Source organism: Neocloeon triangulifer, unplaced genomic scaffold (genome assembly GCF_031216515.1).
Source record: "Neocloeon triangulifer isolate White Clay Creek 2 clone unplaced genomic scaffold, ASM3121651v1 ptg000001l, whole genome shotgun sequence".
Taxonomy (NCBI): domain Eukaryota; kingdom Metazoa; phylum Arthropoda; class Insecta; order Ephemeroptera; family Baetidae; genus Neocloeon; species Neocloeon triangulifer.
In genome coordinates this window covers 236,671-250,208 of record NW_026775544.1, presented here as the reverse complement: position 1 = coordinate 250,208, position 13,538 = coordinate 236,671, and the positions used below count along the sequence as shown (strand labels likewise).

At 36.3% G+C, this 13,538-nt stretch overlaps 2 protein-coding genes across 2 annotated transcripts in view; both read right to left on the bottom strand.

Annotated features, from left to right (window-relative positions):
* The window catches only part of LOC132196983 (protein qui-1), a 45,685-nt gene extending 41,031 nt beyond the window's left edge, over nucleotides 1-4,654 (bottom strand). Inside the window, exon 1 of the mRNA XM_059619981.1 lies at nucleotides 4,470-4,654. The gene's annotated coding sequence lies outside the window, so the exon portion shown is untranslated. The remainder of the gene's footprint in view (nucleotides 1-4,469) is intronic.
* Nucleotides 4,655-6,923: 2,269 nt separating this feature from the next.
* LOC132198604 (synaptogenesis protein syg-2-like) overlaps nucleotides 6,924-13,538 on the bottom strand; it is a 60,294-nt gene continuing 53,679 nt past the window's right edge. Inside the window, exon 15 of the mRNA XM_059622722.1 lies at nucleotides 6,924-11,888. Coding sequence (XP_059478705.1) covers nucleotides 11,661-11,888 — 228 coding nt within the window. The 3' untranslated portion in view covers nucleotides 6,924-11,660. The remainder of the gene's footprint in view (nucleotides 11,889-13,538) is intronic.

Below are 13,538 nucleotides of genomic sequence, written 5' to 3'. Positions count from 1 at the left end.
AGGGAAGGGCTCGTCGCGTCTCGCGCAGGAACAAACAGATAAACTGCCTCGCGAGCTTAATAATGAGATATCGACGCCCTTTCATATTTCGGGTCCCGCAGGGCTCCGACGTTAACTAACGGACGAGGTGCCCCCCTGGTGATCGCAAAATTGCCGCCATTTCCTACTTTTGCACCTAATGCGTTGTGTCGCGCAGAGTGCCTTTGCTCGTTTTGAGTTTCAAGGCTGCAACTTTTGGGCTCGAAAGTTCTCGCACAAAAGCATTTAATTATTTGGAAATTGTTGTTTCTGGAATGAGAATATTCCAGTTCGTGTGGTACAATGTGCACTTCTTTGAATATTGGTTATTATTTTTTAACTGTTTTTAAATTTTGAGTTTGCCAAATAATTTAAAGAAAGGAAAATAAAATTATTTTAGAAGCCATTAATTACATAAAGATTGATTAAATCACAATCCTGTTGTTATGATAGCGAGAATTTTTAACTAATAAATATAAGTATTGTGATATTAGTGAGTTTTCATCTGTAATGAGAGTTTTTGTTTTGAATTATTTTCAGAACTATACCAATGATGTATGAATGAGAATTTCGAATGACATATATTTCTAAATTTGTCAATGATTTGATAATATAGTTTTTACTCTGAACTGTATCAATGCAAAACCACAACTCAGATACAAATCAAGCCTGTCCTTTTGTCTATAAATTATTTTGGCTTGTTCAGAGAAAAAATTTAATAAATAAAAAAATATTTAAGCGCAAAAGTTAAACCCTCGTCAAGTTGCTCGAAAAGAAAATGATTTAAATTCGCAACTTCGCTTATGACGTCACTCGACGACACTTTGACCTTTCTCGGTAACATCTCATTATTTTTGATACATGCGTATATATAAAATTCACCCACGTGAAAAAAAACCGAGCAGAGGGGTTAAAAAAGTTTTAATCCGCGGCAGCTGGAGTGGCGAGGGAAACGCGTTTGCACCTGCCAGTCCAATGAACTTGCAAGGGCATCACAGACAGCTTGTCTGTCTCGAGAGTGGAATTTTCTTGCATTCCGCTCGGCTGCTGATTCCAATCAGAGTGAGTAAGAGTTCCTCGGGCAAGGTGGGAGATTGTGGCGTGCGCGCCTCTTACAGGTGCAAGAGTCGCGCACACACGTATAATCTGGTTATCAAAAGGCGAGAGTGCCATGACTGCTTCTCATTAGTTATTTAATTATAAATAAATTGCTCTCACTATTATTATATTATAGGGAGAATATTTCTGTTCGGTAAAATCCTCCAGGGGTCTAATTCTTACAGGTATAAATTGCTTTAAACAATGGTTATCCCGGGAGGACTCCTGAGGAGTGCTGAAGGAAATACACACATTATTCTTCATTGCGCAGAACATGAGTTAATTTTGTCCTTGTTTATTCTTGCAAATTCTAGACAACCAAAAGAAAAATGATAAAAAATATTAAATTTTATGACCCATGAAATTTTAAAACTGCGTCTGTTGTTTTATTTTAAATTTTGGTAAAGATTTATTAAATTTGCTAGCATAAATTTAATTTTAATTTTTAATATTCAAATAATTTGTTTATAAAATAAAATTATTGTTACCGAAATATTTAAAAAATATTTAAAATTTTAATTATCTTGGTCAAACCATTAACTAATGTCATATAACAATTGGTGTAATATCATCTGGAATTACCACATCATTAAAGGATATCTTTAGTGAAGTCCCCCATTATTTATATACAGACTTTAAGGTCAAATTTTAGTAAAATATATTTATTGACTTAACATTTAAACATTTCATTTCTTTATATTTGATCAATCGCAATTGAGGGTATAAAAATAACAAACTATATGACTGCAATGCAAAAAAAAAAAAAAAATATTAAAATGATAATAAATTTTTTTTCAAGACTTTCTCATCTTAAAGATATGAGCGTCTGAAAATATTTAAACTACATTAGATTTAAAATCCAATTGAAGATATCTCTTAAAGATGAATTGGATTGCAGAAGACAAAGATTTTTTTGTTCCGCAGAGCAACAGAGTCCAACAGCCCGGTCAGATTTTTTTCTTACTTTTCTACTAATCACCCATGTATCTGATAATGGATTGCGTCAAGCCTCTCCTTTTCTCTCTTGGGGGAAAAAATAGCAAGGAATGAAACATTGATTAGGTCGCTGAGGAGCAGGAATTAGAGAGAGCGGGGCAAAAAATAGGCCGGGCGACCGCAATCAATCCTGGCGCAAACCCCCAGGGAGGGAAAGTACGGGCGGAAAAAAATGATAAATAATTAGCGCAAAGGGAAGGAGGCGATTGAGGCCGAAGAAGAAGTGCACCGGCACTTCCCCGCCGCATTTCTTGTATCGATTGAGCCTTGCAGGCGCGGCTGTCAGAGCTACTCTTTATACCACTCGACTCGCTCCGTGTCCTGCCTGCCTGGATGTGCCGAGCCCAGCTGCGCCGCCCCTGCCCCAGCCTGGACCAAAACGCACCTTGCGCCGCTGCTGCACCTCCCCCCACCCCCCTCCCCCGCTGCGAGGTCTGCCGAGCACTTAATCACATTAAAACGTTTCAAGTGTTTGCATTAATTTTCGCAACTCTCTTTTTCCCTTTTCTTGGCGCGGCGGATAATTGAATTGCGCTGCCGATCGACGCCTCTTCTCTTTTTTTGAAACGTGATGATAAAACAGCTTGTTGGCAAGTCGGCGAGAAAAACAATCCGCTTAAATGAAAATCGCTCCCCGGTGGAATGGAGCAAATTTTCAGCAATCAGTGCGAAAAGCTGAAAATTGCTCCGTCGTGTGTGAGAGGACACGGAGACGAAATCATAATATTGGCAACCTCACGCACGGTTTCTCCCTGAGCTGAATGGAGTTTACGAGAGTTGATTCGACTGAATAAATGTTTGTTTTGCACGCGTTTCAACAATGATGACTAAAGCAATAACTTCAAGTTTACGATTGATAATAATTGTAATATTAAAAACAAAAATTATTTCAATTGGACATAAAAAAATAAATTTCAGGTTATCAATTTAATTATTGGATTGGATTTAAAACCAAAGGTAATATTTCTTAACCCAAAAATAAAGCGAATATAAATTTAATAATTATTTTTACTAGTTTGAGTATGGAAATAATTATTTAAAGTATTTTGCTTTCCATTTGAAGATAAGGTAAATTTGATCAATTTAAATTAATTTTTAATGTTGCAGAAATTATTTAATTCTAAATCATTAAAATTTGTTTATGCAACTAAATAAAATATTGAAAAATATATAAAAACGTTTCAATATAAAAAGCAATAAACCGAATTCATTAACAATTCTGATTAATTGATTTCATTCATTGTAATAAATTAATTGAAAAATCTAGCAATGCGTTTAGTGAAATTACGGAAGTCTTTATTTTCCTCGTAAAGAAGCAAGGAGACGTGATTCATTTTTTTTCCAAGCACTTGTTGATTCTCATTAATTTTGAAACACTTCGTTATTGTGTCTGGCGCACAAATTTTGCACTTTTAAATTTTATGTAGAAAAGTTTATTTTAAAATTGGTGGTCTCAACAGCTTTATAAAAATTTAATTTTTTCCCTATTTATAGTTAAAAGATTATATAATGTGTTTAAAGAATGTTTTTTTTTGTTCAATAAAAATAATAACAATTAAAATTAAGTATAATTGCAGGCTATCTAATCTGTCATCTATCGCCAGCTGGTCCCACCCTACCATAATTCACTCTTGCCCTCTCTTACAACTTTTGGCACGCCGACGATTCGGAATTCCGGTGCGTGCATGTCCGCCGTAAATAATAAATCAAAATCTCAAAAAGGAAATTCGCTCCGCCTTCGCAGCAGGAAACTAATATTCGCGCGGGCAGGATAAATTGCAAGGCCCGAGCGTAATATTTATACAGCGTGGTACGCTCGGTGATAAACTGCCATCGACTAGTAAAATGACTCACAATATTCTTATCGCAGAGAGGAAGCGGCGGCGCGTCTGTTAGGCCTGCGACGCCCACGCCCGCACAGTCAATATTGTGCTGCACGTCGGTCAAGAAGTGCAAATATTTGCCATATTTACACAAAAGTTGCGGCAGACGCAGAGAGGCGGCTAATTATGCACTGACGTGCGCGTTAATTACACACAAAAAAAATCCAGCTGTTATTTCAAGATAAACTCTTTCAACAACAAAAGAGACAAATTTAATTTTCTACGTTAAAATTTAACATTATGTTCAACGGTTTTCACAAAATAAAATTAAATTAAAATTTATAATAATTATAGATGATGATTCAAATGCAATAATTATATTCATGGTTTCAGATAATTGTTTTTACAATTACAATATTTTATAAGTAAATAATTTAAAATATCAAATTTAGTTTTTTTTAGGATTTTCAGTCATTAAATTTCACTCTTGACAGCTGTTTTTGTTTCCAACAAAATAAAAGTAATATGACTGACCTCTAGATTGGTTGGTGGGTGTCTGTCGGCAGTGGTCTGCACATCGACGGTCTGTGGTTCGGAGAGCGCGGGCGGCGAAGAACAAACTGTGCTGGGCCGAGTGCTGTTGCGCGATAGGTCTTGGCGAACGAAGAAAATTTAATACGGCAGGGCGCAGAGTGCGCTGGTAAACAGCGAGGCCGACTTTCGCGCTGCTTCCAATACTCTGCGTGCTGCTGCCCTATTGTGGGGCTCGGCGGGCGGCACCAAACCGAATCAAAATACCACGCAGCCGCGCCGTGGCCCTGCGCGCTCTGCTGCCGCAATCAAGCACGGAAACTGATCCGAGCGCTGCCTGCATTTCATTTCACCCTTTTTTCTGCCGATTGTTTTCTCTGCCGCCGAGTGTTGTCGTTAGTTGCGGCGTTCAACTAACCCTGCCGCGGTGGAGAGAAAAAAAATTCAAACGCGGATCAACAAGTTATCTCGTTTTTTGTTTTGTGGTTGCATTTTTCTACTCCTTGTGTAAGCGATAAAAAGAAAACGGCTTGTGTTTTCGAGATGTGTGTTTTGCGGGAACGGTGGTTCATCTCCGCTAATAAAATAAACAGACGCCGCTTTTATTTATCTTGGCGGTTTGTAGCGCGCGCCCTCGACAGCCAGTTCGAAGCAGCGCTTTTGTTGCCAGCGAAAATGTTCCAGATTCGTCGACAACACCAATCAAGATGCTTTGTTTAACTCTCGACCCAGTTAGTTTATGGACCCCATGATGCCCTGATATTTAGTCTACTGATAAATTCAATGAATTTTAAATTTGTACCGGTAGTTTTATTTTCACATTTGATGTAAACATTGGTAATAATTTTGCTTGCAGACCTCTCTTGAGCGTTTTAGCAACTTGTCTGCCAAGAGGTATTACCGTTGTTTTTTTCTTTCTCTAATTTTTCTTATTTGTGAAGAATAAACAATTATAACGATAAAATTAAAGTTTTTTTTAAAATTGAATACAATAATATTATTTCTCTCTAAACAAGAAAAAATGATCAAGTATTGTCAGCGCGACTTATTTTGCTGAATTTAATTGTTTGATTAGTTATCATCTGAATTATATAAAACTTTTAGAGAAGAAGTTGGTTATCAAGGAGACTTTCATAGAGTGAAGAAAACAGGCTTCCTCTTTGGTGGAAGGTTGAAATTTTTCTTTAAAAAAAAAAACGGTATTTCTGGTATCCATCATAATACAAGTACAATTTTAATGCTTGCTGACTTATACAATTTTTAATTCATCATTTTGTTAGCTCGTTTAACGCAAAACTTTGTTTAAAACAACTTTTCATTAATTTCTATGAAAAAAAATCTGAAAATTATTTGAAAGAAAAATGTATAAAAAAAGCAATATAAATTTATTTCAGATCCTGCTAAAAGCAGGCAAATTCTGCAACTGTTTCATCGCGGCTGTCACGCAGGTTGCCTAATTTAAAAAGTGGCAATGACGCGTTGCGTCAAGAGCAGCAGTTCATCATCATGCCGGTGAAATTATTCCTCCCAATATTCTCAAATATCCAAATCTTACATAGCAGCAAAATTAATGTATTAATTTCCTCTTTAAATAATGAAAGAGTTATAACTTGCGGCGCATTTAAACGATTTGCCTTGCAATCATTTGGGAAATATCAATTTCCAATCAAGTTGCGAACGAAGTTGAAAAGACAGGCAGCGCGCGAGCAGAGGTAATAAACAAATTTGCAGAATTCCCAGCTGGAAAACTTTCGACTCGAAGTTTCTCTCTTGTTTTATTGCAGGCGAGCAGGAAAGGCAGTCCCCGTTTGCCCTGCTCTCTCGAAGTAGGGCTGCCGGGGCATGCAATCAAAGAAAATACGTGACCGAACTAAACTACCGCACAATGAGCTCGAGGATCAAATTAGAATGCAAAGCTCAAAGACTAAATTACACCCAATTAAACTGTTCAACGGTAATAAATTCCGTTAAAATATAGCGTCTTGGGAGGAGAAAAGCAGGCGAAGGGGTCGTTTGCTCCGCCGCCGTGTGCCGTGTGTGGCGCAGCACGGTTGTTAAAATATTCATTCGGCACATAATAAAAACGTCCCCATATATAAACACGCAATCAATATCGCAATAAAACTTGCTCTTTAGTGTATGAACTCGGACGTGAGAGAGGGAGAGGAAAAAAACGAGGACGCGTGCTGGGAATAAAGTGCCGAATTAAATTCCAGCTGGCAAAAAGAAGAAGGTGCATTTGTTACATTAAAATGATTACCTGCTGGATAAAATGTGGAGAGAGGGTGCAAAAGTTGTGCTTCTCTGTGCAGCTGCTCTCTGAGAGAGAGAGAGATCGTCGGGCTTTCATCTCGCAGATAGAGAGAGAGCAAGTTTGCTCCGGTGGTGTGGGTTGAAAGGCGGAGAATTACAAGTCGACGCGCACTAGTTTTAGAACTCTACTGATGTTTATTACATTTTCCATATGTACACAAGGTATTCTGTGTAATAACAGTTGTATAATAATCATAAATGCAAGAAGAGAGATCAAACACAAAGTCATCAATTCAGCGGTTGATATTAAATTTTCCATTTTTATATATATATATATATAGATAGTACAATTTGTTTCTTGTGAGCTGGCTCTCATTTTCATTATTATTTATAACAACTCTTGATCTCGGTACGATATAGCTTTGTTTTAAATTTTCTTATTGTTTCGTCGTTTGTCGTCTTTTTACACGTTGTCCTCTCAAATTATTACTTTTTTACTTAGCAGCTATTATAGTTTTTGCTCTTTTTGTTCATTTTATTTGCACGTGATCACAACCCTTGCTATTCATTTCGCTCCACTAGCATCGTTATTCGATTCGTTTCTTTATTATTATTTTATTCTCCTGCTTTTTCGAAATAGAGGGCATTTTTTCTATTCGCTTATCGGAAGAAAAAGCCGATCAAATCATACAGAAGACGACTCTTTTCCCATGTTATGTTTATCGATTGTCTCGAGTCGTCGGAATTAAATTCAGATTCAACTTGGCTGAATGAGTTTGGTTTTTCTTTCCCTTTTTTTTAGCCGGGAAAGAGAATATTGGAAAATAATAAAAGTAACACAGACCGGCAGACAAAACACATAGTATTGAATGCGCATTTGGGACGATAAATTTCGCGTGTCTTAATGCCCGGCAATAAAAGCCAATGTACGTAAACACGCGCCCAGATTGCCGTATAATGGAACGACGAGACACTTTAACGACCAACGAAGGAGCATCAACAAGTAATTAGCTGTAGATTTTGATTTTTTTTTTATCCATTTTTATATCTCTCAATTTTCTTAAATCCAGCACGAATGAATAGCAGGGGGATAAATTATGCGGTTTAAACATACATTTACAATTTACACGTCAGTCACTTTTGGGCGGTAAAATCTCGTAAAACCGAGTTACAATATTTGAGCATTTCGAGTGTTTTTTTCCTTTTGTTACTTTGTTTTTAATAACTGCGCTGACAACGTCACTCGTTGTCATCATCGGAACTCTCCTATAAATTGCTTACTAATTCTTTAAACATACAAGGGAGCATTGAAAAGTTTGATCTAGAAATAATAGAAATATTTATATTAAAAACTAACCTTCAAAAGAAGCAATCTTATTTAGCATAATAATATCTCTGGAGGTTTGAAACTAAAAAAAACTTTATGTAGAACTTTCCTGAATGGAATGTGAATTATTAAAATAATAAATTAAATATTATTTATTAAATTCTTCTCATTCAACAGAATATAATTAATAATCAAAAGAAGCCCAACCATTTATGGTAAAGGACGGTTATGATTATTTATTCTTCTTATTTAATTTATTTATACATAAAATAAAGAAATATTTTGAAACATTAACGATAATTTAAAAATAAAAATATAGCTTTTTAATGATTTAATGAAATTATTTACAACAATTTTGAAATGTTTTCAATGTTCCCTTGCAAGATATTTTATTTTTTAATTAATCTCATCTCGCTAGCCTCGCGAATAGAAACGGATTGTGTGTGTTTGTTATTCGAGGATAATGCTCTAATTGTTCTCCTAATTGGCGTCAAGTGGCTAGAGTTGATTCAAGAGCAACTGAAACCGAGTGCTCTCTTTGCTAGAGGAATTAAGCGACGGCGGAATGCTGAGACGTTCAAACAACTTAACCTTTAAACACGTCTACATTCATGTACATAATTATTATTATTGCGCTGCTTAGTTAGAATTCGCACGGAACAGCTAGTGTATTATTCCGTGACGCAACAGCTGGAACGAAATTGCGGAACACATGCGTAGGCGCGGCTCCTTTGATAATTTCCTGTTAAAGCTTCTTGGGCGCCTGCAGAGAAAAGAACGCGCGCGCAGACTCTGCTCTTCAGAAATTAAAACCCGCTCCCCTTTAATAACGCAGCTGCCGCTGGAAAATCTTTGTGTAATCAAATCACGAAATCTGCTCGGGCTGCGCTTTCTATCTCTCTCTCTCTTTCTGCTGCTTCCACAGGAATAATCTTTCCCCGAGTATAAAAGTTGTAATTTAAATATGCAATTTGCGGAGGAAATGTTCGCTCTGTTATTCAAAGGAAACGCGGCGAGAGGAAAAAAGAAGAAAAGAAAGAGCGCCGCGAGTTTTATGATATGCATAGAGTTGTCAGGCGACACTATTTGTGTGAAACAATAGACCTGTGCATCGCGACGCCAGCGCCATTATACTCGGGTCGATATCTAATATGAAAACACAAGGTGCTGCAAAATTAAATGGCTCGTAATGTGGATGAAAACGACGGAAATTATTAATAAAAAATTCAAAGGATGTGCGAAAAAAGCAGAAATTGATTGGGTTTGGAGAATATTTTATAACAGAATTTTCCAGCTCGTATTTCTCATAATTATTTTCTTAATAAAAAAAAAAGAGAAAATTGGCTGCCATTTTTCTAAAAATTATTCAGCTTGTTTTAGTTCCAAATAAAAGAATCTTCGTATTTTATAAAATGTGTTATTTCATAATAAAATTTGAAAAAAAAAACAATTTCCATTAATTTATACAGCTCTATTGTTTCACTGATCACAAAATACCATCAGGTATTATTGAAATTTATAGGCAGGCGTTCGTGAGCAAACTTTATGTAGTCCAAAGGAGCCGCCCATTGTTTCGTCGAACGAGACAAGAGCCGTGATATGATGCGTAGTTATTCGCGAGGGCAAAAAATTCAACCGAGTGGGATGGAGGGGAACACTAGATCATAATAAACATTTTCGCTGTACAACAATATAGCAAGCCAACTGACTCTCTCGTGCGCGAGGAGAGAGAGAGAGAGAGAGAGAGAGAGAGAGAGTGAAGGAAAGAGAGTGTTTGTTTTACTGCCAGCTGTCTTGAGAGAGTGAAAGAGCAGCAGCGTAATAATAATTCTCCTCATCGTCACATAAAAAATTATCCTCTTCTGCTAGTTCCTCCGTCACATTTGCATATAGTTTTTCATTTTTAAAAAAGAAACACTCTCTTTTGATTAAAATTATGAATTAACGAGATAGAGAGTTGGCCCAGAATTGAAATGTTGCGAAGAAGGATTTTCCTGCCGGCCTTGTCAAACTTTTTTCTCTCGTAGCCACAGCACATTGACAGAGTAATTAATATACACCTGGTAAATGGTAGAGATAGTGTTTTTTCTTTTTTTTTCGTTTATCTTTATAATATATATATTATGGTAATATTTGAATGTAATAACATGACATGCAAAAACACTTACAAAATGATATTCAGGCAGATATGCAACAGTAGTAGTTTCTTTACAATGACCATTGGAATGCATAATGGATTAGAGCGGGAGTGGATAATAATAATCCGGCCAAGAGAGAGAGAAACACAAACTCGCTCTCGCTTTTGTTCTATACAGTATGTATGTGTCTTGCAGTTTTGATGAGCAGAGTAGAGAGCCCTGTTGTGTGTGTGTGTGTGTACGGAATAACGCGCTCGCGACACACACACTGATAATGAGGGCGTACATCTATCGAGAGAAAAGAAGGAGTATCACATCTTTTTCATTACAAGTACATTATTTTCCTCCTGCTTTTCCGTGTCTCTCGGACGGGTGGCGCGGCGGCGGCGGAAAATAAAAAACCACATCACCTCTCCATTGACTTCCCGCGCTGCGCAAAATCGATATTTCTCGGGAGCGCGCACGTAAATAAAAGCAGCATAAATTTTTACACAAACCGCGCGCAGCTAGCAAGTTATTTTTCCATTTTCCACCCACTCTATACATATCATTAAATATGTAAACAACTTTTCGCCATGAATCACAACGCCCTCGTCATGTGCACAACACACTCCAGTTTAATGAAAACTCTGTGCAATATTTCAGTCTTTATTTTTGCTTAATTGATATTAAAAATTAGCTTTTTATTATTTCTTTGAGTAAGAGATTTTAGCTGTGATTTGTTTTGTCCAAATCCAGACGAAAATAATCAATGCTGACAGTGATATTTTATTTGCCCAAAGATATTATCAATTTTAAAAAATTTATCCCTTTATGAAATTAAGATTTGAAACAAGGAAATTAGTAAGATTATGAGTTTGATACGAGTTTTTGCTTTATAATGGAGGGTGCGTGAAACTGTTCTCATAATTCGCTCTTTCTCCCTTTTAACACATGTCGAGATATGTACGTTAACTTGAAAATTGAGACCGATAAAAAGTGAAGGAAAAGCGAAACGGCGTTGACGTTCGTACCAAGCAATGGCGTGCGTTGTAATTCTTTGAAAAAAAAAAATAATATTCAAACAATCAGTTACGCCTTTTCCACCGCAAAAAAACAACAACAACACCACTTTCCGAGAGACTGGACAAAAACTAAAATCCGAAAAGTGCCGCTTATTATATAATTAACTTTTTTTGCCACAATGAGGTAGGTTTAGAAAGGTGAACAAAGACTGAGGAGGTTTGATTAGATTAAAAAAGTCATGAACGCGTGTGTGTGCGAGTTCATGTGGGTTGAGTGTTTTTTTCTTCTTAATTCTTATGCCTTTAACTTATATTTAGGTATCCAATAAGAAAAATAGCCAGCGAGTTGATATAAACATGTCGATCAAACACATTCATTTTTCTCTTAAAATCCTTTTCTTTCTTTCTTTCTTTCTGGTGCATGCACTGCACTTTAAAGCGTCCCACTCGCTCTCATTGTATGTACCACAGTTTAGACGCAGCTCTCCTGCTGGTTCAGCGTTTTCACGGTGACGATCTCGCGCGACGGCGGCATCTCGAGGATGCCCATCGGCGACTGCTGCCCACCGTCCTGGGGCTGCGGGAAATTGATTTGGTCGACGCCCGCTGCTGCAGTGTCTGTTCTTCCACACTCGACGCCTTTGAAGGTGCTGTTGGCCCCGTTAAGTCGGAACAACTCCGCGTACGCCACGTTCTCGTTCTGTAATCACATAAAGTTTGCTTGTTAACAATTTAAAATAATAGATAAAATTAACCTTCAATTTTTTTTTTTTTTCATTCAAGATGTTCAGTAACAAGATATTGGGAAAAAATGTTTTTATTTATTCATTACAAATAATAATAAAACCAATTTAACAAAAAAATTTTACCTTCATCGAATGTTGCTAAATATTTTATGACTTCAAAATGTTTTACTTTCTTTCAATAGGAACAGATAAATTAATACACTTGAAAAGCTTTTCAAACAGAGAAACTTTTGGTTTAATCTAAATCTGAGAGTTAGAAAAATTTGTCAAAAATAAAATAAAAAAGTTAAATTAAATATTTAATGTAAAAAAAAAATTCTGCAATGGTTTGAGTTTAGAGAATAGGAATATTAATGATTTATGAAGGCTAATTTTTTTTAAAAGTAACCTCATTGTCAGTCCAAAGATTTTGGAATAAAACACATCTATATATTTACAAAAGCAATAAAAACATAATTTTTACAACTTACATTACAAATAAGAAAAATGAAAAAAGGTGATTCGCAATCAATTAATATATATTTTTATAAATAACTGTAAACTTTCGTTTTGAAAATTTATAAAAGGAGCTACCGCAAAAAATTTCCGAAAATTATGCAACCGTAAATTATAAAAGCAAATCGTTCTTTTTTTGTTGTTTTAATAGCTCAAAATGTATTGAATGGAGCAATACAGTAATTGACAGGTATGGGGATCAAAGGGTAGCGCAAAATTAAATCACAGAGGAAGGTGCGATTAAATGCTTGAATAATCCACACGCGTGCCGGCTAATTGCTCTTTATCTGGATGCGCCCGCCGGTGTTTGCGTTGATCTGGAAACAATTATTACTCATCTTTGCAGAAGCGCGCGCGCAAGGTGCTTTTGTTGGACGGAAATAGCCGGCGGGCGTTTTGCCACTTTTTATCTTTCTCTCTTCCTCGGTGAAACTTGGCGCGCGGGCACCGCCAAAGCACACGCACTCTTCCACTTTGGCAAAAGTTTATTTTCGGCAGCAGCAGAATTTCCGTGCAGTTTGAAAAAGAAAGGGGAAAAACAAACACCCAAGAAGAAATGGAGAAATAAATAAAAGTTTGCTCGCACGCCCACGAAAATTTCCGGCAAAAGTGACGTTTTGCAGGGCAATCAAAAACAAAGAATGGCACGGCTTGGAAATGATTTTATTTACATTTTTTTTTCACTGTAAGAAACCAAGGAAAAGCCGAATTTAAATTTAAATCACCATAAATTATTATGATTTAATGAAAAAAAATTTAAATTTAATAATATTTATAAATTCATTTTAATTTTTGAATGAACTTCTTTAGATTGTTTAGAATTAATTTAAACAACAAGTAAAATTGCATAAAACTTATGATGTCAAATTAACAATAAATATTAAAATTACCTGACGGGAGCCATAAAGGGAATCAAATCATAGTTCCCTCTCCCTTTTGAATTGCGGAAACGACAAGCCCTGCTTTTTTGAATTCAATTTGCGCTCCCTCTTGAAGCTTGAAGCCTTCCCGCAGCGAGAAATGACGAGCGAGCAATTTGAAAACTGCCAAACACAACTTGCAATTTCCATTAAGGACGCGCGGAAAATTTCCACTCACGCGGCGCAAAA